The 24,037-nt window shown below is 47.8% G+C and overlaps 2 protein-coding genes across 2 annotated transcripts in view; one reads left to right on the top strand and one right to left on the bottom strand.

Moving 5' to 3' along the window:
• The window catches only part of HORMAD2 (HORMA domain containing 2), a 195,432-nt gene extending 173,154 nt beyond the window's left edge, over positions 1-22,278 (bottom strand). The window contains exons 1-2 of the mRNA XM_030218218.1: positions 22,213-22,278; positions 10,143-10,217 (exon numbers count right to left, since the gene is read on the bottom strand). Coding sequence (XP_030074078.1) covers positions 10,143-10,193 — 51 coding nt within the window. The 5' untranslated portion in view covers positions 10,194-10,217; positions 22,213-22,278. The remainder of the gene's footprint in view (positions 1-10,142; positions 10,218-22,212) is intronic.
• A 272-nt stretch (positions 22,279-22,550) lies between these two features.
• Positions 22,551-24,037, top strand: part of LOC115479719 (acyl-CoA dehydrogenase family member 11-like) — an 82,988-nt gene continuing 81,501 nt past the window's right edge. Inside the window, exon 1 of the mRNA XM_030217860.1 lies at positions 22,551-22,650. Coding sequence (XP_030073720.1) covers positions 22,634-22,650 — 17 coding nt within the window. The 5' untranslated portion in view covers positions 22,551-22,633. The remainder of the gene's footprint in view (positions 22,651-24,037) is intronic.

The following is a 24,037-nucleotide window of genomic DNA, read 5'->3' as shown; positions in this document are numbered from 1 at the left end:
CTCCTTCTCTCCATGTCCCCTGCAAAATGTGCAGCGGCAATTTTGCCTTCCTACCTCCCCCACAGAAATGTCTAATCGCCCTTTTCAACAGAGTCAGATCTCTTGCGCTCAAATAAATGGGCAGCATATGTAACAAATATAACCATCTAGGGAATTCTACCATTCTGAACAACTGAATCCACCCAGTAAGCGACAATGGCAAAGACTGCCAAGCGCGCAGTCTCTCCGTCGTGGCTCTCACCAATCTAGAAACATTTAGGTGATACAACTCGGAGACTTTCATCGATATATGCAAGCCCAGGTATTTAAATGATCCCTGCGCCCATCGAAGAGGAAATTCCTCACCCCAATCCTGCCGTACTCCATCCCCAGAAGACAACGCCAATGATTTGCTATAATTGAGACGGAACCCCGCAAAATCTTAAAATTCATTAAAGAGCTCCAAAAGAGCTGTTAAAGAAGTGCGTGGCTCCGTAAGATGCACGAGCAAATCGTCTGCAAAAGCGGAGAACAGAAACTCCGAATCTCCAACCTGTACACCCTTGATCTCTGGGTGCTGTATAATTTCACGGATAAGAGGATCCAAGGATAATACCCCTGTTTCGTCCCTCTATGAATCCGGAAGGATCCTGAGCGCTCTCCATGCACCCATACATAGGCCCTCGGTTCCGAGTATAAAACCTTAATAGCCTCTAAGAAAAAGCCCTCAAAACCATAATATCTTAAGATGGCGAACAAATATGACCAGCTGACCTGGTCGAACGCCTTTTCCGCATCAAAGCTGACTAAAAGCGAAGACAGGCGTTCCCGGGCCACAACCTCCAGAGAGGTCAAGATAGATCGAACATTTTTCACTGCTGTCCTTCCCCTCACAAAACCCACCTGGGACACCTCAACCAAGGACGGTAAGATTATTGCTAATCTATTGGCTAAGACTTTAGCGTACAGCTTCTCTCCACGTTTATCAAAGAGATGGGTCTGTAAGATTCGGGCTCCGCTGCGTTTTTCCCCTCTTTAGGTATCACAACAATTTGGGCCTCCTGAAACGTACCAGGGAGTGTCTGCGTAGCCACCATCGAGTTGAACAGAGTCATTAACAACATCTTGACCTGATCAAAAAACTGCTTACAGAACTCTACTCTATAGCCATCAGGTCCAGGAGCTTTGTGAGAAGCTCTCTGCTGTAAAGCCAACATCAGGTCCCCCTCTGTAAACGGTGCATTCAGACTCTTCCTCTGTCGATCTGTGAGGCGGGGTAAAATTAAGTTATCCAAATACATAGTACTGTCCAACACAACATCCTGGTCAGAGGCATACAGCACTTCATAAAACTGACCAAAAGTGTCCGCGATATCCCTAGCCTCTCTCATCATCCTCCCATCCTTAGCCTTCAACTGTACAACACGATTAACACCCCCCTTTCTATGAAGCATCCTAGCCAGCAAGCCGCCTTATTACCATGTTGGAAAAGACGATATTTATAGTATAGCTGAGTCTTGACCGCCCTTTGATGTAATAATTCATTAAGCTCTTTCTGTGTCTCCAACAAAGCCGCCCTGCGTGCAACCGTAGGCGAGTGTCCATATTCTTTCCGCAGCCTCTGAACCAAAACTCCCAGACAGACAATTTCCCTGTCCCTCATTTTCTGTTTGTTCGCTGAATACGAAATGATATCCCCTCGCAGTACAGCCTTTGCCGTTTCCCAGAATAGAGCAGGCTGATCTGCATGAGCTCCATTATGGTAGACATAATCCTCCCATCTATCCAGCAAATGCTTATGAAATTTCGAGTCCCTCACCAACTCCAAGGGGTATTTCCACATCCAATTACCCGAGCCTCTCAGCTTGTCTTTTAGCACCAGCCAAACCAAAGCATGGTCGGATACTGCATATGGACCGATCTCCGCCTGTTGCACCTGAGAGAATAAGGAAGATGGCCGCCAGGTAGGGAGCTCTATGGTGGGAGCTCCAAAGGTCTTAGGGAAACGGACCTACCTGCGCTGTTCTGGGCCATCCTAGGCTGGACCGGACCGGACCGAGGCTTCATAGGAACCGACTAGGGGACCACGAGTTGACTGTGACTGCCCTGGTGAGCGCCAGCGAAGGCGAGCGAACCTGGGGACCGTGCAGATCAAGGAGAGTTTCCCCGGTCTGAGGTTCGCTTCCCCGGCGCTCCCGCTGCAGTGCGACCCCCCGGGAGAGCCCGAGTCGCGGGTTGACGCCGAGTTCGCCGATCCGTGAGCTCCGTGTGCTCCCCTCGGCCGTCGCGCTCCCCGGCAGGAACTGCCCGGGACCGTGTCGGCTGGGAGTCGGAGGGAGATCGCCTGTGGCCTGTAGTGCGGGCCTGACCTCGTGGCGCGAGCCCGGTCCGGGCGGCGTGGTGTGCCTCTTCAATAGGTGTTTGCGGATCTGCCGGCCCAGCGATCTGGGGGACCCACCGCACCACCGCAGCGATCACGGGCCCAGCAGCCCAACGCCCACGTTGCCCTTCCCACCGCGTGGCGCGGCCAGCCTCCACCGCGAATCTTCCACACTGGGCTGTCGGTGCACAGCGAAGCAGTCTTCCACAGGCGCCTCGGATCAGCAACACTCCCTGCGTCAGGAGGAAGTATTGACGCTCCAGCTAAACTCGTTTGCTGATTGAGGGCAGCCCAGCTCGGTTGCTCCGAGAGCAGCCCAGCTGCTCCAGCTTTCCCTGGTCCACCCGAGCCTGCCTCTCTCCGCTTGCCTGCTACAGTCTGACGGTTCCAGCTTGTTCCAGTCCGCTGATCCAGCTTCCCCCTGCTTGCTCCAATCCAGCCGTCCTAGCGTGTTCCAGTCCAGCTGCCCTAGTGTGTTCCAGTCCGCCTGATCTCAGCTTGGCTTGTTCCGGTCCGGTCCGCCTGACCCCAGATTGTTCCGGCCCACCTGTTTCCCAGCTTGTTCCAGTCCGCCTGATCCCAGCTTGTTCCAGTCCGCCTGAGCCCATCCTGTTCCAGTCCGCCGATCCAGCGTCCCCCTTGTTTGTTCCAGTCCATCTACTCCAGCCTGCTTGTTCCAGTCCAAACGCTCTAGTGTTTTCCAGTCCGCCTGCTCCAAGCTCGTTCCAGTCTGCATGATCCCATCTTGTTCCAGTCCGCCCGATCCCAGCTTGTTCCAGTCCACCGATCCAGCTTCCCCTGTTTGCTCCAGCGTTCCAGTCCGACTGTTCCAGCTTCTCCATGCTTGTTCCAGCCCATCTGCTTCAGCCTACTTGCTCCGGTACACCTGCTCCAGCCTACCTACTCCAGTACATCTGCTCCAGCGTGTTCCAGTCCGCCTGAACCAGCTTCTCCCTGCTCGTTCCAGCCCATCTCCTCCAGCCTACTTGCTCAGATACACCTGCTCCAGCCTACCTGCTCCAGTTCATCTGCTCCAGCGTATTCCAATCCGCCTGATCCAGCTTCTCCCTGCTTATTCCAGTACACCTGCTCCAGTCTGCCTGAACCAGCTTCTCCCTGCTTATTCCAGTACCTGCTCCAGCTCATCTGCTCCAGCGTGTTCCAATCCACCTGAACCAGCTTCTCCCTGCCTGTCTCAGTCCATCTGCTCCAGACTGCTTGCTCCAGCTTCTCCCTGCTCGTTCCTGTTCATCTGCACCAGCTTGTTCCAGCCCACCTGCTAGCTTGTCAGCCATTGACTTACTTGCCTACTAGCTTACTAGCCCGCTAACTCACCAGCCATTGACATACCTGCTCTCCAGTTTCTCCCTGCTCGCTCCTGTCCTCCTGCATCAGTATGCTCCAGCCCGCCTGCTAACTTGTCAGCCATTGACTTACTTGCCTGTCTGCTAACTTGTCAGCCCTTGACTTACCTGCTCTCCAGCGTCTCCCTGCTCATTCCTGTCCATCGGCTCTAGCATGCCCCAACCCGCCTGCTAGCTTGTCTCCCACTGATTTACCTGCCGACCTGCTAACTTGTCAGCCTACCTGCCTCACTGCTTGTTCCAGCCCACCTGCCTCTCCCTGCTCGTTCCTGTCCATCTGCACCAGCTTGCTCCACCCCGCCTACAAGCTTGCAGCCACTGCCTCACTTGCCTGCCTCCTAACTTGCCAGCCACTCACTTACCCACTCTCCAGTCCATCAATCCCTCCAATTCCAAGCCTCTGGCTCTTCGCTCTGTCACTACACTTACACTTGTCACACTGCAATCACTACTTATGGCCCCTGTCCACATCCTCTTCCTTGCCCTGTCCCTTCCTAATCTTTTTCCCCTCCCCTTACCGCTGTCTACCGCTGGAACCCATTGCTCACCTGTGTTCCGTCCTGCCCGCTACGGCAATACCCTATTCACCCTCATCCCTCACCATCTCTCTTGTCCCCCTCCTCCTTCCTAGCCCTTAATCTCCAACACCTCCTTCCTACCATTAACCCTTCACCATTCCTCCTAAGTGCACCCCGTCTTCGTCGCCTTCGTCGCCCGACCTCCCCCACCCTCCTCCGCACTCTCTTGCTCCTCCTCCTGCTATCCGCGGGACACATTAATCCTAACCAAGGCCCCCCCCATCTGTCCTCCTCCTTTCCATGCAAACGATTCCGTGATGTCTCCAACCTCGTCTCTATTCCCCTCCTCCCCCCCTCTTCCCTCCCCTTCTCATGTGCCTTGTGGAATGCTCACTCGATCTGCAACAAACTGCCCTTCACCCACGATCTCTTCATCTCTCGTTCCCTCCAACTGCTCGCCCTAACTGAAACCTGGCTCTCCCCTGACGACTCTGCCTCAGTCGCGGCCCTCTGTCATGGAGGCTATCTCTTCTCCCACACTCCCCGCCCAGATGGCCGCGGTGGAGGCGTCGGGCTACTTCTCTCACCCTCCTGTAGTTTCCAACCCCTCCTCCTACCGCAGTCTCACTGCTTCTCATCCTTCGAAGCTCACTCCATCCGGCTATTCTACCCACTACCACTCAGAGTTGCAGTCATCTACCGCCCCCCTGATAAGCCCCTCTCTTCATTCCTTACTGACTTCGACGCTTGGCTCACCGTCTTTCTTGATCCCGCATCTCCATCCCTCATTCTTGGCGATTTTAACATCCACGTTGACAACCCATCCAACTCCTACGCTTCTAAATTCCTTACTCTGATATCCGCCTTTAACCTCCAACTATGCTCTACCTCCCCTACTCACCGTGATGGCCATTGTCTCGACCTCGTTCTCTTCTCTTCCTGCTCACCTTCCAATTTCTGCACCTCAGTCCTTCCTATCTCAGATCATCACCTAATCACCCTCACACTTCATCACCCTCCCCCTCAACCTCACCCAACTATAACCACTGCCTTCAGGAATCTCCAAGCTGTCGACCCCCCTACCCTATCCTCTCACATCTGCACTCTCTTCCCTTCCATCTCGTCTTCTGAATCTGTCGACACGGCTGTCTCTACCTACAATGAAACTCTCTCCACTGCTCTGGATACCCTAGCACCATCTGTCTCTCGCCCCACTAAGCGCACTAATCCTCAGCCCTGGTTAACCCCTTGCATCCGTTACCTTCGCTCCTGCACCCGATCTGCTGAACGACTCTGGAGGAAATCTCGCACCCTATCAGACTTCACCCATTACAAATTCATGCTATCCTCCTTCCAGTCCTCCCTATTCCTTGCCAAACAGGAATATTATTCTCAATGAACCAATTCTCTTGGCTCCAACCCTCGTCGCCTCTTCGCCACCCTCAACTCCCTACTTAAAGTACCCTCCGCTCCCACCCCCCACCCCCCCACTCTCCTCAAACACTAGCTGACCACTTCCGCGATAAAGTGCAGAAGATTAACCTTGAATTCACTTCCAAGCCTTCTCCTCCCTGTGACTTCTTAACCCACTCCCTCAACCAACCTAACCCGGCCTCCTTTTCCTCCTTCCCTGAGATCACCGAAGAGGAAACTGCTCGCCTTCTTTCTTCCTCTAAGTGCACCACCTGTTCCTCGGATCCCATTCCCACCAATCTGCTTACCAACATCTCTCCTACAGTTAACCCCTCAATCTGTCACATCCTCAACCTCTCTCTCTCCACTGCTACTGTCCCTGACACCTTCAAGCACGCTGTAGTCACACCACTTCTCAAAAAACCATCACTTGACCCCACCTGTCCCTCCAACTTCCGCCCCATCTCTCTTCTACCCTTCCTCTCCAAATTACTTGAACGTGCTGTCCACAGCCGTTGCCTTGACTTCCTTTCCTCTCAGGCTGTCCTCGACCCGCTTCAATCTGGCTTTTGCCCACTACACTCGACAGAAACAGCACTCTCTAAAGTCTGCAATGACCTGTTCCTCGCCAAATCCAAAGGCCATTATTCCATCCTCATCCTCCTCGACCTATCCGCTGCCTTTGATACCGTCAATCATAATTTACTTCTTGACACACTGTCCTCATTTGGGTTCCAGGGCTCCGTCCTCTCCTGGTTCTCCTCGTATCTTTCCCAACGCACCTTCAGAGTATCTTCTAATGGCTCCTCTTCCACCCCCGTCCCACTCTCTGTTGGGGTTCCTCAAGGATCTGTCCTTGGACCACTTCTCTTCTCGATATACACCTCTTCCCTAGGCTCGTTGATCTCATCACATGGTTTCTAGTACCATCTCTATGCCGATGACACCCAGCTTTACCTCTCCACTCCCGACATCACAGTCGAAACCCAGGCCAAAGTTTCAGCCTGCCTTTCCGACATCGCTGCCTGGATGTCCAACCGGCATCTGAAATTGAACATGGCAAAGACTGAGCTCCTTATCTTTCCACCCAAACCCTCTTCTCCTCTTCCCCCACTTTCCGTCTCTGTTGACAACACCCTCATCCTCCCCGTCTCTTCAGCACGCAATCTCGGGGTCATCTTCGATTCCTCCCTCTCCTTCTCTGCCCATATCCAGCAGACAGCTAAGACCTGTCGCTTCTTCCTCTATAATATTAGCAAAATTCGCCCATTCCTCTCTGAACAGACCACCCGAACCCTCGTCCACTCGCTCGTTACCTCTCGTCTTGACTATTGCAACCTTCTCCTCGCTGGCCTCCCGCTTAGCCACCCCCTTCAATCTGTCCAAAATTCCGCCGCACGTCTTATCTACTGCGTGAACCGATACTCTCATATCACCCCTCTCCTCAAGTCGCTTCACTGGCTCCCGATCCGCTACCGTATACAGTTCAAGCTTCTCCTATTGACCTTCAAGTGCACTCAATCTGCTTCCCCCCATTACCTCTCTACCCTCCTCTCCCCGTATGTTCCCACCCGTAACCTCCACTCTCAGGACAAATCACTCCTATCTGTACCCTTCTCCACCACCGCTAACTCCAGACTCCGCCCCTTCTGCCTCGCAGCACCTTATGCCTGGAACAGACTTCCTGAGCCCATACGCCATGCGCCCTCCCTGCCCATCTTCAAGTCCTTACTCAAGGCCCATCTCTTCTCCCTTGCTTTTGGCGCCTAACCACCTTCCCCATTCCTGTTACCTACACTGACTACGTAGTCTGTTACCATTAGATTGTAAGCTCTCTTGAGCAGGGACTGTCCCTCCCCGTGTTTAAACTTGTACAGCGCTGCGTAACCCTGGCAGCGCTATAGAAATGCTAAGTAGTAGTAGTAGTAACAAGAAACAAACAGATAATCAAGACGGGATTGAGAGCCATGTGCCCTAGAAAGATGGGTATAGTCCCTCTCAGACTAATGTAACATCCGCCACACATCAACCAGTGCCAGAGCTTTACACAAGGAAGATAACGCTCTGCAACCCCCCCCCCCCCCCCCCCCAATTCTGGCCACCTGGAGTAGAGCGATCTACGAGAGGGTCAAACACTAGGTTGAAGTCTCCTCCTACAATCAGCTCCCCTTCTGTGTGCGGAGACAGTCTCTGAATCAGGGCCTGAAAAAAATTACCATTAAAAACATTGGGGGCATAGACATTACAAAACACCAAAGGGCGGCCATTTATCTCCACTTTAGCCAAGACCCACCTACCCTCCAGATCAGCCCAGACGGAGTTGATCTGAAGCGGGATGCCTTTCCTAAAAAGGATCATCACCCCTGCCTTCCAACCCACCGCCGGGGCTTCCACTAAACAGCCCACCCACCCTCTTTTAAATTTAGCATGTTCTCCCGAGGACAGGTGCGTCTCCTGAAGGAGAGCCACACCAGCCCTCTGCAACACCTGTAGTACCTTAGTGCGCTTAATAGGGGAGGAACCCCCCCCCCACACACATTCCATGAAATTATTTTAAGTGATCCCATAAACCCAGTAATCATTTATTCTTCTAATAATGCAAGTCTCATCTAAAAACAAGAGAGGAGGCCCCCCAGCCCTTAGCCCCCCCTCCCATCAGCCATCCAGTCCAAGAACTGCTCCTCCCCACTTCTCCCAGATATCTCTTCAGCTCCTCCCCCCCTACTCCCGCCCACCCCCTGTATAACCTCTCATGGCTCCTAGAAAGCCAAATCACGCGAGCTCCCTCCTTACCTATGTTCAATCCTATTCCAGACATACATTTCATTCACCCACTTATATCTAACCCATACAAATACTCATGGACCCTTGCCCTAATCCCATAATTCCTCCCTTACCACATAGCTCTCTACCATCTACAGATGCAGGAACCCCCATAAGCTAACATAATAGAACAACAGTACCCCAGGTCCCCATCCTAAAACCAACCCAACAACAGTGCAAATAACATCATATTAATTAATATAGTGCAAGAAAGACTGTTAGTGCGCTCACATGAACGCCTCGCCCCAGCCTCTCGCCAGGTACCAAAATCATTCAATCCCGTCAGGCTGTTGTACCAAGTTCCTTGTCTTCAAGACAGGGCTGCTCATGCTGGTCCCTCAGCCATCACAGCTTGCTGTGCAAACTTCTTCCTCTACCGTGTTGAAGAACTGCTGGGACCCCTTGTACCAGATCTTCAGCCTTGCGGGGTAAAGCAGGGCAAATTGAATCTTTTTCTTAAACAGAAGTTGGCATACATCTCGATACGCTCTCCGCTGCTGGGACACTGCCGTGGAAAAGTCTTGAAAACAGCGCACCACTGAGTTCTCATATTTCAGCTGCTCCGATTTCCTGAGCACTTGAAATATCTCCTGTTTGTGAGCGAAGTTTAGCACTTTAAATATCACTACTCTGGGCCTCAGGTCATCTTTTCTCAGGGGCCCCAACCTGTGGGCGCGTTCCACCCTAAGCGGGCCCGTTGCTAGTGTTAGTTGGAGCGTTTTAGGTAGCCAGGATTCCAGGAACGATCTCAGGTCAGCTTCCTTAATGGTTTCCAGAAGACCTATTATCCTGATATTACTCCTCCAAGGCCTGTTTTCAAGGTCCTCCAGTTTAGTCTCCAGGCGCTCCACCTTCTGTTTCATGGCCTTGTCCGAGTTTTCCTGCCATTGCACTAAATCTTCGACATCTGACAGCTGTTGTTTGTATTGGCCAAACTCCGTCTGAATGCCTCCCAGCTTGTCATCTATCCCCTGCAATTGTTCTGCGATCTTTTGCAATTTCAGGTCTACAGAAGTCTCCAGCATCAAGGAAACCTCTGCTGCTACTTCTGCAGCCCACGCAGAGCTCACCGTCACAGGACTCCCGCTACCTGTGTCCACCATCTTGGGCTCAGGCACCTGGCTGCGCGTCCCCTCCTTTTTCCCCGATTTCGCCGCCATCTGCCTCTTTTGCTCACTTTCCGTCAGCACAAAAGCTGGCATGATGTCTCTCCTGCACTCGGGTGGTATTCACCAGTATAACAGTCACGTTTTGCTGCTGTAACAATTCAGGCAAGGAGGGAGCTCTGCACGACGACAGCCACCTTCTAGCCGTGCATCACGTGATCACCCTAAGTACTGACATTAAAGTAAAGTAATATTGAAGAATTGAAAATAGTTGGAAAGTGTATGTGTACATAAAAAGAATCTAATAATCAAAGGGATATTTAAGGAAGTCAGTTAAACCCTTGAAGAACCGATGAAGAGGTGGGTGCTTAAAATCCTTGTAAAAAAGAGTAACGATTACACAAGGTGCATCGCTGAGGTTTTCGGGGTTTGGTAAAAAAGTCACCAGTGGGAAGTCACGTTCTGATTTATAATATCATCCTAAACATAATCAATATATATCTGTAATCATGCGCTATACTGTCAAACTACAAACACAGCAATGTTTTCAGTTCTGTACCTTTGACTTTTTTTGCTTCTCCACAGGATGGAAGCGCTGAGCAGTGGCCATGGTACTTCAAACAACTGCTATTGCCTGGAATAAGAGCACAAGTTCCAGTTCACTGCTAAATGAGAACATCATTTTTAAGCTCTTTGTTGACAAGTGGAGCATAAAAGTACTCATGAGAATGAACAATGATCACACAGAAAATTCTGAAACCAAGAATTTTGTTCAGAACAATACATTTGTTTTAGCTAACAGTCTTTTTCACTTAGCTGTTTGTTAGTGCAACAGCTTCTAAGAGCACAACTGTTGAGTTCAACAGCATAGCAATGATATAGACAAACATATGGGTTTACATATCTACATCTAATCAATCCAAAAAGAAGCATATTTATGGTCCATTAAACTAACTCTTACATACAGAAGGTTGCATTGGACAGTTTATTATACTTCGAGGGGCATTTTCGACATCTAAATCCAAGTTTGGACATTTTGCAAAATACATCTAAATCCAATTTTGCACATTTTTGAGAAAAACATCCAAAAATCCACTAGCAAACATAGCCACTTTCTAACCAGAAAATTGTCTAACTTTTTGTTTCGAAAATGACCATTTGCTAGACGTTTTTATGCTTAATATATCTATCTTTTAGGACTATTCTTGACAAAAAAAAAGTCCAAGGAAAAAAAAAACAAGCCATTGGGAAGTATGAGGGGACAGCATTCCTAGTAGACTGGCCACACAGACATCCCAGCAGCAGTGGGTCCCCTAGGGGGCACTGGAGTGGACGTCACATAAAGGGTCCCAGGTACACAGCTCACCGTTACCCCTTTATATTGTACGGTGCGTCCTCCTAAACCAACCAAAACCAACTACTGTTCCCAACTGGATACCACTACAATAGCCCTTATGCCTGCAGGCGTCACCTATATGTAGGTACACTAGGTATTTAGTGTTTTTTGGAGGGCTCACGTTTCACCACAAGTATACTGGTTAGAGTGGGATATGGGCCTGGGTCCCCTTCTCTACAGTCCACTGCACTGACCACTAGGCTACTCCTGGGACCTGCTTGCTGCTCTAATAGAAATGGCCATCATGGTATGCACTGTCACATCATAGGGGGCACTGAGGGGGTCAGTGACCATTGGGAGAGTAAGGGGGTTATTATGCCTTAATTCCTTCAGTGGTCATTTAAGGCACCTTTTGGTCACTTAGTCATGACTGAAACAGTTCTAGTCAAAAACATCTTAATTTTGGCCCTAGATGTTTTCATTTTGTTCCACTATTGCAGAAAAAATGTCTTATCATTTGGTGCCATCATTTGGTGCCACCCATGTCATGGTTAAAACACACACCCTTGAAATTTGGACAAACTGTGGAACAAAATGTCTAAAATTGGGTGTCAAAAATTGCAACTTGGACATTTTTGATCACCAAGGAGAAAGCCTGTGAACATTGGTCCCATTGGTGCTTCAACTGCCACTGAAGGGTCCACATCTGGAGTTAGGCCAGGGGAAGAATGTGTACTGTGGATGCCATGTGACCCAGTAGAGGAGGACTGACCAGGCTATAGTTGTGGCTGAAATGGTGGCTGGGGAAGCAAGAGCAATGATGCTGTACACCCTTGCTGGAGGGAGGAAAGCTCTGGACCATGTGGTGATTATCCTCATACCTATAAAATCCAAGGCTTGAGTAGGTGTGAGTGTGGATTTTGCTGAGTTGATGAAAAAGTCCAATTTGTTGAGAAGCAGGATGGTGTTCTGGAGGGCTTTTGAGATTTGCTGGGGGGTTCTACCAGTAATGAGACAATCATCTAGATATAGAAAGATGCAGATGGCTTGTCTGTTCACATGTGCTGTGATTTCTTTATTTATTTCTTTATTTGTTACATTTGTATCCCACATTTTCCCACCTATTTGTAGGCTCAATGTGGCTTACATAGTACCGGAGAGGCGTTTGCAGACTCCGGTGTAAACAAATACAAAAGTGATGTTATGGTAAGATAAAGTTCATGTGGCACAGCCACATTAGGGAATTGTACAACGGAAGAGTTGTGTTATGTCCATGCCACATTTTGTGAAGAGTCCTGGTACAGATGAAAGGCTGAAGGACAGAACTTTGTATTTGTGATGGAAGGGACAAATGGGGGTGTGAGTGTAAGCATCATTTAGGTCCAGTGTGGCCAGCCAGTCGTTGAGTTGTGTCAGACTTTCTAGGGCAACCTGGATTTGTGAGCCCTTGGGCCACTGCCGAGGAGCGACAGCGGCAGGAAAACCACCCCAAACAGGAGACCAGGCAGAACTTAAACGGGCTGGTAGGAACAGGACTGGAACCGCCGGACTGGAGCTGCATCTGAAGTAGAGCCAACTGGAACAGGCAAGGCAGGAATGGCTAGGCTTCACCTGCGCTTGACCACCATTCCCCAGAGGTTGAGCCCCCGGGTGCGGGCGGGCGGCAGGACTATGAGACAGAAGGGAAAACCCAGAACTGCAGGGTCCAGCAGGCGGCCAGCAAACAGGCAAGTAGCCCAGGAAACAAGCAGGAACAGAGGCAGGCAGTAACAGTAGACTACTCCAGCAAACAGGCAGGGTCAAAGACAGGATATAAAGTAACAGGGTAGCACTGCAACAACACTCACCGACAAGAAGCTCATCAGATGACCTCTGTTGCAAAGGCAAAGCTAGAAGGTTCCCAAGTGCTTAGAGTGGAGGAGTGGCCTAGTGGTTAGGGTGGTGGACTTTGGTCCTGGGGAACTGAGGAATTGAGTTCGATTCCTGGCACAGGCAGCTCCTTGTGACTCTGGGCAAGTCACTTAACCCTCCATTGCCCGCCGCATTGAGCCTGCCATGAGTGGGAAAGCGCGGGGTACAAATTTAACAAAAAAAGAAAAAAGAAAAAAAAAAGAAATAAAGGCAGTCTCAGCTGAGGTCACAAATAAAGGTGAGGCTTGATTGCAGGAACAGAGCACGGCTTGGCAAGAACAGGATCCAGGAATGGATTTGGCTTGACTGGAATGGGATTCAGGATTTTCACCCAGGCTTCAGGATTTTCACATAGACTTGGCGTGACTGGAGAAACCCCAAAGCAAGTCCAACCGGGAACACAGTCACAATCGTGACAAGTTGGAATAGTGGGAGGACTGTGTCAAGGGAATTAATGTTTCCTGCTTTAGATGCTTGTTGAAGTCCCTTAGGTCAAGGATGAGTGCATGCCTCTAGTCTTATTAGAGATCAACAAATAGAAGGACAATAATCCTCAACTGGTTTGTGAGGGTGGAATCTGTTGTGCTGCATCGTCTCTGAGGAGGGAGCCGATCTTGAGTTGCAGGAATGCAGCCTGTGCTAGTAACATAGTAGATGACGGCAGAAAAAGACCTGCATGGTCCATCCAGTCTGCCCAACAAGATAAAGTAGACTACTCCAGAAACCAAGCGGGGTCAGAGGCAGGCAGCAAACATAGATGTTACTTGGGAGGTTGATGGGGGGTAGTGTCTGTGGTTATTGTTGCCCAAGTGGGGTAGAAGTGAGCACGACAGCCGAACTGGGATATCAGCGTAATCAAAAACATTGGTTAAGGTTAGGCACGGGTGTGGTTTTTAATGGTTTGCAAATCTGCTGTGATTGTGGTCTTGATTGTTGCTGCGGAAGCCAGTTGTAGGACTAGAGGCGATCACACTATTGGTTGTAGTAGGAATATGGCTTCCTGTACAATAATGAGCATGATCCTCTGGAGATGGATCGCATATTGATCCTGATGATATTGAGAACATATATGAAAAGAATGGTGAGGAGATGGACACTTCTTGGGGGGTGTTTTTCTTCTTGAAGCTGGCCTCTTGGGCATATCAGTACCTTTAGGACTCAATGCACCCTGCTGGGCTCCATAGGTGAGGTGGGGTGCAAACGTTCCCACAGGGCACTTTTGCTATACAAAGGCAGGGCAAGGCTTTAGCCCTGCTTGGGAGCACTGCCAGTTTAAAGCATACTAAAACTGCTTCTAAAAAAAGATTCCTAGAATATTTGTGACTGCTCAGCCACTGGCCTTGGATTGGATTTCTGATCATTTTTCTTCTGCTTTTAAAAACGTGTTGGAACCTGCTGAACAATTGGACTACAGCGACTGTTCAACACTCTCACCCATGATAAAGGCCACCAAATGGATCTGCTAGCATCTACCACAACTTCTAAAGAAAACACCTCTCTATCCTTTAATACTGCTACACCGGTCCCATGAAAAAGTCCAATTTTACACTTTCTACTAGACTTCACATTGTCCTGGAGAGAAGCACTTAAGAAAAGATCTGTCCTTCAGTACTTTTCCCACTATGGAGACAAGGTTAACCCAGTTAAATTTTGGAAAGAAGCTAATAACCAGCTTCGTTCAATTTCCTTTACTGAAAGTGACTTTCTAGATAACTGGAATTCCAGATGTGGCACAAATTCTGGACATTCTAGCCCCAGTTAAATGCAAAGGTCCTCCTAAGGAGTTTCCCTAACCACACCCTCTCTAAAGGACATCACACGATGAGATACCCGCAAGCGAGCCTTCTCCGGAGTAGCCCCCACACTCTAGAATGCACTCCTTGAAAGGCTTTGCTTAACACAAGACTATCTCTACTTCAGGAAGCAGGTGAAAGCTTGGTTCTTCAACCAGGACTTTAACGGAAGAAGTAAATTACACCGGCTGCACATATTATAGCAGGACATGTTTATCCACTCCTACCCTAGCCAAGATAATGTTCAAGCACCTTTCTGACCTCATCTGCAACCCTCTCTAACTAGTCCCTTATTTTCTTACTCCTCTTATCTATCTATATGTTCCATCTTTGCTTACACCCTATACTATTAAAATGTTTTATTGTGTATTGTGTTGGCATTGTGATGTAGTATACTATTGCCATACTTTGTATTGTTTTCATATTTTTACTGCTGTAATTGTTTATTGCTTATGTTTGACTTATTTTTGCTGTACACCGCCTTGAGTGAATTCTCTCAAAAAGGTGGTAAATAAACCCTAATAAATAAAAATAAATAAAACTGAAAATCCGCAGAACCTCAGAAAAATGGTTTGATTGGGAATTTTTGTGTTTAAAACACTCCTGCAGAAGATTAGAGCGATTTTGGAGACGCTTCCCTACCTCTGATAATAAGAATGTATGACTAACCAAGATCCATGAGTACAAGGCCCTATTGGCCAAGAAGGAAGTGATTATTACTCCAAGTTAATCGACAATGACAAACCAGATGCCAGAAAATTATTCTCCCTCCTTGATCACCTAACTAATGTAAACCACCAAGTAAATACCCTGGACAACACTTCTCCATTTGCTGCAGATCTGGCCATCCATTTTCAAACCAAGATTCAGTCTGTCAGTAACCAGCTTAAGCTATTACAATTTTACTGTGCTATACCATATTATGTTCCCGTTTCTACTCCAGCTGACAGAATCTGGCTACAGTTTGACGAGATACAACTCACAGACGTGAAACACTTACTCACAAACTATGCTAAAATCATTCTGCCGTTTGGACGCCTGCATTCCATATTTAATTAGGTCAGCTTCCCCAACATTATTTGCAGTCCTTACCCAATGGCTTAACTTTTATTTGTTTTCAGGAACATTTCCCACAGCTGGATGTGAAATCGTCCTTACTCCAATACCTACAAATCCAAAATTGAGTATGTCTGATGCGAACAACTATTGGCCAACTGCATCCACTCCCCTGTTCAAGATTATGGAGGGCTATGTGGCTGAACAATTGGACTACTATCTACAAAAATGTAGCATTTTGTATTCCTCTCAATCTGGATTCAGGAAAAACCATAGCACCAAAACCATAGAATCATCCTTGATAGTGTATGCTAAAGAACTGTTCTGTAAAGGTCAATGCAAAATTGTTATTCAATTAAGCAGTGCGTTCGATTTAGTTCACTTTGAATTGATAACCCAAATTCTGAATCACTTTGTCATACAAGTGGAGGAGTAGCCTAATGGTTAATGCAGCAGGCTTTGATCCTGGCAACCTGGGTTCAATTCCCACTGCAACTCCTTGTGACCTTGGGTAAGTCACTTAATCCTCCATTGCCCCAGGTACAAAAAAAACTTAGATTGTGAGCCCCCTAGAGACAGAGAAAGTACCGTATATAATGTGTATAGCACTGCATACACCTCTAGTAGAGCTATAGAAATGATTAGTATTAATAGTAGTTCCAAGGCTTCTTAACCACTTGCACTTATACTGACAGGAAAGACAATGTTCTAATTAATAGATTAAACCCTCCCTGTGGGGTCCCCCACTCTCCCCCTCCCTTTTCAACTTATTAATACAATCACTGTGTACCACTCTTGATCAAGCTAATCTATGCGGACATCACCGTGATCATCCCCGTTTCTCAACTGTGGTCTGACACCATATCTCTTATCAAATCCTCTGTCAGCCTGTGGACTTCTTTCCACAGGCTTAAACTAAATAAAAGCAAAACCATGTTCCTATGGTTGGGTACTGAATCAGATCCTAAATATGTCAAATTGCTACTATTAGACAGGAATCAATTTTCCCTGGATCTTCACTCAAAAATCCTAGGAGTAGAGATAGATCACTTACTGTCCATGCAAAGCCACACCCAGTCAATTATAAAACAGTCCTTCATTACATTAAGAAAATTGAGAACATTTCAGACTTTTGGTCCAACCTTTCATTCTCCATAGACTGGACTACTGTAATCTAGCATTAGCCATCTGCTCTAAACCAGTGATTCACCAACTGCAGCTGGTGCAGAACTCTGCTGTTTGACTGATATTTGAACCACTTCAACACTACTACTCCAAACTTCACTGGCTGCCTTCTTATTTTGTACAACTACTAATATATAGTCAATCCCTAAATATACTGGTGAAAAAAACGGGTGTAAACAGGACATCTGGGGAGAACCCATAAAAGCGGTATATTCCTCTTAGGTTTAATATATATATATTACTTTATTTGTTGAAGGTTAAAGGAGGATTCAGCATAGGCTGTGATTCCAGCCGAGCAACATATCAGTGAGTCACACCGCTAAAAAGCAGCTCATCTGAACAGCTCTACACATCATATATTCTCCTCCCAAATCCAACCTCCAACCTTTTTTTTATATTATTTATTGCATTTGTATCCCACGTTTTCCCACCTCTTTGCAGGCTCAATGTGGCTTACAATCCATTATGGATAGTGGAAGTAAGAAGAGAATAGATATTTGGTATTACAGAAGGATTTTGGGTTGCATGGTAATAGAATACATGATAGTAATATAACAAAAGGCATTATAAAACATTTCTGGATATATGTATTTATTTGTTACATTTGTATCCCACATTATCCCACCTATTTGCAGGCTCAATGTGGCATACATAGTACCGTAAAGGCGTTCGCCAAGTCCGGTAGAGAAACAAATACATGGTGATGTTGTGGTCGATTAAGTTGACCCAGCACCCCTGAGGAAGGAGGAGTTTGGCTGAATAAACCAGTGCACAATGGAGAGGTGTAAGACAGAAGGGAAGAAGAAAGTATGTCTGGAGCACAAAAGAGCAACAGGGAACCACTAATCCTGGAAAAGGAGGCGAGGATACAGCAGATGCCCCCTGGGGGCAAGAAGGAACAGGTTAAAGTGAGTGCTTTAACCTAAATAGTGAAAATCAAATATCAATCTTAACATCCTATGTTCTCCCCAAACATGCCGTGTCCCCTAAATTGACCTAGAGGAAAAGCTAAATGTCACTGTAACAGAGCCCTGTCTTGACTATTAGCAAGACCCGCTTTGACTCCCAACAAAAACACTGGAATGAAAATACCCCACAGAAGCCCACTTATCTGGGTTGCAAATTTCACTGCTTCTTCCCGAGGGGATTCAATGCATCCTACAGAAATTGCTGTTTCAAGACAAAGCTCTTCTTCAGGGACGCCAGTGTACATCTATATCCATCCTCCATTTTAGCTGTGTGACTCACTGATATGTTACTCGGCTGGAATCACAGCCTATGCTGAATCCTCCTTTAACCTTCAAAAAATAAAGTTATATATATATATATATAGATATATATATAGATATATATATATATATATATATATATATATTAAACCTAAGAGGAATAAACCGCTTTTATGGGTTCTCCCCAGACATCCCTGTTTATACCCGTTTTTTCACCAGTATATTTAGGGATTGACTATATATTAGTAGTTTTGATTTTTTGTCTCTCCCTCGAGGATTGTTTGACAAGTTTTTATTTTGTAGGTCAGGTCTATCAAATGTTTAACCTACGACCTATTATCCTGATGTTAAAGATATGTCTCTACCTGTTCTATCCATCTGTAATTCCTAGCCTGATTAGCCCAACTCCTGATTATGATCCATCCTAGAACTGAAAAGCTACAGGCAGAATACAAGAACCGGAATAATAATTTGGTTGGATAGAACTGTCTTTTGAGTCCTGTTGCTGAGGCTCCAGCCTCTTATAGGCATAAGCTGCTTTCTTCTAAGCTAATAATTTCTTTTTGGACTAGTGGCCTTAACAAGGGCTAGAGAGAAAATATGAAAGCCCTAGAACTTCCCTTAAGCGGGGCATAGTTTGAGAACTTAGTTATTTCGCGAATACTGCACTGTACGTTCTGCTTCACTTTCCGACACCCCTGGGTATGACAGTATATAAACTGATTCAATGAAATGTAAGAAAACTGGGCTGCTATTAAAGCCAATAGGGACACTAAAAAAAGATTGGGCCAGAGGAAAATGCTGCCTTGAGAAAAATGTTTGTCATTATATACATCTTTTAGAAAGGATCTGAAAACATTTCTATTTGACTAAGTAAAGATCTGTCATTATAATTATTTCTAGAGAGATTTGTAAATGTTTTATTTGATTAGTAATTATTTTTTGTTTTCATACTTTATTGTACATCCCCCAAATGTTGAAGGTTATCTAGATTGATAAACCACTAATTGGGAAAACATCAATAGAATAGAAGAGAATAATAATATTGGAGGACTGGCCTAATGGCTAGAGCACCGGTCTCGGTTCAAATCTCCTTGTGATCTTGGGCAAGTCACTTAACCCTCCATTGCCTCAGGTACAAACTTAGATTGTGAGCCCTCCTGGGACAGAGAAATATCCAGTGTACCTGAATGTAACTCACCTTGAGCTACTATTGAAAAAGGTGTGAGCAAAATCTACTACTATTATTATTAAACACTAGGAAAAAATGCCCGTTTCTGAGCGGAATGAAACGGGCGCTAGCAAGGGGCCCCCTCCCTCCGTCCCTCGAAGCTACTTGCCTTGTTCGCCCTCCCTCCGTCCCTCAAAGCTACTTGCCTTGTTCGCTGTGGGCCGTTTCGGCCTTCGAGTGTCAACAGCTCCGCCCTCGACGTCATGACGTTTTGACGCGAGGGCGGTGCAGACACTCCAGGGCACACCGGATATCTCGGGCGCCTCAACTTCCGTGGAGGCTTCAGAACGTTGGGGTTGCCTTTTATATATATAGATTTCTATAGCGCTACTAGACTTACGCAGCGCTGTACAAATTAACATGAAAAGACAGTCCCTGCTCAACAGAGCTTACAATCTAAATTGGACAGACGAACAGACAGCTAGGGGTGGGGAAATTGCAGTGGTAGGGGTAATAAGTGAGGGTGTTGAGTAAGAGAGTCATGGTTAGGAGTCGAAAGCAGTAGCAAAGAGGTGGGCTTTAAGCCTAGACTTGAAGACAGCCGGAGACTGAGCCTGACGTACTGGCTCAGGGAGTCTATTCCAGGCAAAGGGAGCAGCGAGATAGAAGGAATGGAGCCGGGAGTTATCAGTGGGGGAGAAGGGGGACGACAGGAGACATTTACCAAGTGAACGGAGTTCACGGGGAGGAGTGTAGGGAGAGATGAGAGTGGAAAGGTATTGAGGAGCTGCAGAGTGGATGCACTTGTAGGTCAAAAGGAGAAGTTTGAACCGTATGCGGAAGCAGATAGGGAGCCAGTGAAGCAACTTGAGGAGAGGGCTAACGTGAGTATAGCGACTCTGGCGGAATATAAGACGCGCAGCAGAGTTTTGGACAGATTGAAGAGGAGATAGATGGCTGAGCGGGAGACCAGCGAGAAGCAAATTGCAGTAGTCTAGGCGAGAGGTGATAAGGGTGTGGGTAAGGGTTTTGGTAGTGTCCTCGGAGAGGAAAGGGCGAATTTTGTTAATATTATAGAGAAAGAAACGACAGGTTTTGGCAATCTGCTGAATATGAGCAGAGAAGGAGAGAGCGGAGTCAAAGATGACTCCAAGGTTGCGCGCAGACGGGACAGGGAGGATGAGAGTGTTATCTACCGAAATAGAGAACGGGGTAGAGGAGAGGCAGGTTTAGGGGGAAAGAGGAGAAGCTCGGTTTTGGTCATGTTTAGTTTCAGGTGGCGGCGAGACGTCCAGGCAGCGATGTCAGACAGGCAGGCCGATACTTTGGTCTGGATTTCAGCTGAGATATCCGGTGCGGAGAGGTAGATCTGGGTATCATCAGCGTAAAGGTGGTATTGAAAGCCATGGGATGAGATCAGAGCACCAACACAAGAGGTATAGATGGAGAAGAGGAGAGGTCCTAGGACAGATCCCTGGGGTACACAGACTGTTAGCGGGATAGATGTGGAGGAGGAACCACCAGAGTATACGCTAAGAGTACGTTGGGAGAGATAGGAAGAGAACCAGGAAAGAACAGGGCCCCGGAATCCAAGAGAGGACAATGTATCAAGGAGCAAGGTGTGATCAACAGTATCAAAAGCAGCAGATAAGTCGAGGAGGATGAGAATAGAGTAGAGACCTTTAGATTTGGCCAGTAACAGGTCATTGGAGACTTTGGCAAGTGCCGTTTCAGTCGAGTGAAGAGAGCGAAAGCCAGATTGGAGCGGGTCAAGAATAGCTCGAGATGAAAGGAAGTCGAGGCAGCGGCGGTGAACAGCACATTCAAGTATCTTGGAGAGGAAAGGGAGGAGGGAGATGGGCCGATAGCTAGAGGGGCAGGTAGGGTCCAGTGAAGGTTTTTTAAGGAGCAGTGTGACTACAGCATGTTTGAAGGCATCAGGAACAATCGCGGTGGAAAGCGAAAGATTGAGGATATGACGAATAAAAGGGATGACAGTGGGGGAGATAGTGTTAAGTAGGTGAGTGGTAATGGGATCAGAGGGGCAGGTGGTACGTTTGGACGAGGAAAGATGATGTGCAGTTTCCTCATCAGTGACATCAGAAAAGGTGGAAAAGGAGGGAGGGGTTGGAGGGTTGGGGGAATGGACTAGGGGAGGGGAGGGTGGAGGTGGTTTGATTGAGAATTCATAAATTTACTCCAGTATATTTGCTACCTTAGTACCCTAAGCCTGCAGCAAGAACACTTTGTTAATGCAGACCCACTACAGGACTGTGAAAAAAATGCTTTATCAGCTGACTGTATATCTACATTTAGGAACACACCCTAATGTTGCATATATGATTTAAAAAATTTTCTATGATTTGGTATCATCCACAGTGCCCTAAACATGCTGAAGCAGTGGTCTAAGTCTGTCATTCATGCTGGGCTGCTGGGAAAAAAAACCCCCAAAAAGGAACAAGTTTGCAGATTAACTCCTGCACACCTCCCCAAAACTTGGAGACCGTTCCTGTACATACAGGTTGATTATTACACCTGAGTTGCCTCTGGCCAAAGGGAGGCTTCAGTATCTGCTGTGGCTGGTTTGCGACAAATTGTACTGCTGGAACAGCCATAAAGAAACTAATGTCACTTTTTTCCCCTTTACTGATCTCTTCAGACCAGGGTTCCTCCTCTGTGTCGTCCCTTCGGGAGGGCTAGTGCTTTGATTTTACTGTTTTTAACTAATGCTGCATATTAAAATTGGTTTTATAACGTATATGTATATTTTTTTATTGTACTGCAAATCAAATGTCCCTGGCCTGGCTAGAAATAAAGACATCTCATTCATAAACTAGTACGTTGGAATGTCAGATGCGTCCAGCCGCGGATCACTTTCTCTTAACTCGCCAGTTCAATATTGTTTACAAAAGATAACGGATCTCTGAAAAACAAAATTCCACTTGTACCCTCTTTTTCGTGTACTTCTGGGTTTCGTCTCAAAACACCTCGCACATCATCAGTGACTCTCTGTGAACCGAACGAAGAGCGCTTTCCCGCCCTAAATTATTCCGGAAGTGCCGCGAGCAGCTGCCTCGTAGCTTAAGTGACTGACCACTGCCCGATTGGGGCAAAGCCAAGCCCTCCTCCGCCTCACGCGACTTCGGTCCAATGGCAAACAGCCAGCGACGAGTGGGCGGCGGTTTCTGCCAAGGAGTTTAAGAGACAGGCGTGGAGGGGAGCCTATCAAGTCCACCGTAAGCAAGGACGCCAATTTGGTTAATCTCTGTTTCCACTCCCCGGCCCGCGCAGGCGCAGCCGTCATCATCTGAACTTCTCTTCTCACCGACACAGTAACTTAGTGGCTTATGACTTGGTCAAGTTCTGAAAATGGCCGCGCTTGCGAGGTAACGACATAAAATAGAAATGTGATAATGGAAGAAGGGAGGTCGTGGCAGAGGTGATAAGTGACTTAGGAGATAGCAAAGCCGATCCTCGTCTTCCTTACTTCGCGGGATTCTTCGCCTTTATTTCTGGTTTTGTTTTGTTGTTGTTTCAATTATTTTTGGTGGCGGCGCGCAGTTCGGGATTTCGGCACCCAGAGAGCCCATCCCCCTCTCTTCCTCGGTCTAGCGAAGGTCCCGGAGAATTAGGCGACAGGACGGCTTCACGGCTGCCATCAACCGCCGTATGGGCGAGTCACGGCCCTAGGTTTAACTGTGAAAATCTTACATTCTGAGTTATAAAGTCCATGTGTGAGGGTTAAAGACTTGTCAAGTTTGTTTATGTAACAGTACCTCACACCCCCAACCTACTTCTTGCATTAGAACAGCTGAATCTTGGAACACCTGCATGAAAAATCTGTGCCCGAATATAACAGTGCTAGGGTGTCCCTATAACACACTGATTACGATTTATAACAAATTACTACCATATGAAAAGTTATTCCGTTATTATACTTCCTCTGTGTACATCTGTAAACTCCACAAGCTGGCATGTTTGAAAATATAAGTGAGATGAAATAAAAATGCTGACAACAATGTGGGCACAGATCCCCAGAAGCTTAGCCGGTGATGGGAGGCAGGGCTGGTGGTTGGGAGGTGGGGATAGTGCTGGGCAGACTTATATGGTCTGTGCCAGACAGGGTTGCCAGGTGGAAAATTTTTTGCCAGCCCAATCCAGCCCCAAAACCAGCCCAAAACCCGCCCAAACACAAACCCCGCCCCTAACACCCCCACCCCCGCGTCATCACCCCGCCCCCGCCGTCATCAACCCAGCCCCCGCCGTCACCGGCCCCGCCTCCCCGTCATCGGCCCCGCCTCCCACGTCACCGGCCCCGCCTCCCCGTCATCGGCCCCGCCTCCCACGTCACCGGCCCCGCCTCCCACGTCACTAACCCCGCCCAAAACGTCACTAACCCCGCCCAAAAAAACGTCACTAACCCCGCCCCCCCGCGGCCGAAAAAACCGCCCTGAAGCCCAAAAACAGCCCAAAAAACCGCAACCCGCCGCGGGCAAAAATTTCCCGCGGCGGGTCGCGGAAAACCGCCCAATTGGGCGGTAAAACCGCCCACCTGGCAACACTGGTGCCAGAGCCGGTGGTTAGGGGGCGGGGATAGTGCTGGGCAGACTTATATGGTCTGTGGCAGAGCCGGTGGTGGGAGGCGGGCCGGGTGGTTGGGGGGCGGGGATAGTGCTGGCCAGACTTATACGGTCTGTGCCCTGAAAAAGACAGGTACAAATCAAGGTGAGGTATACACATGAGTTCATCTTGTTGGGCAGACTGGATGGACAG

Source organism: Microcaecilia unicolor, chromosome 11 (genome assembly GCF_901765095.1).
Source record: "Microcaecilia unicolor chromosome 11, aMicUni1.1, whole genome shotgun sequence".
NCBI lineage: Eukaryota > Metazoa > Chordata > Amphibia > Gymnophiona > Siphonopidae > Microcaecilia > Microcaecilia unicolor.
The sequence above is the reverse complement of the archived record's forward strand: the minus strand, read 5'-3'. Positions and strand labels throughout refer to the sequence as shown.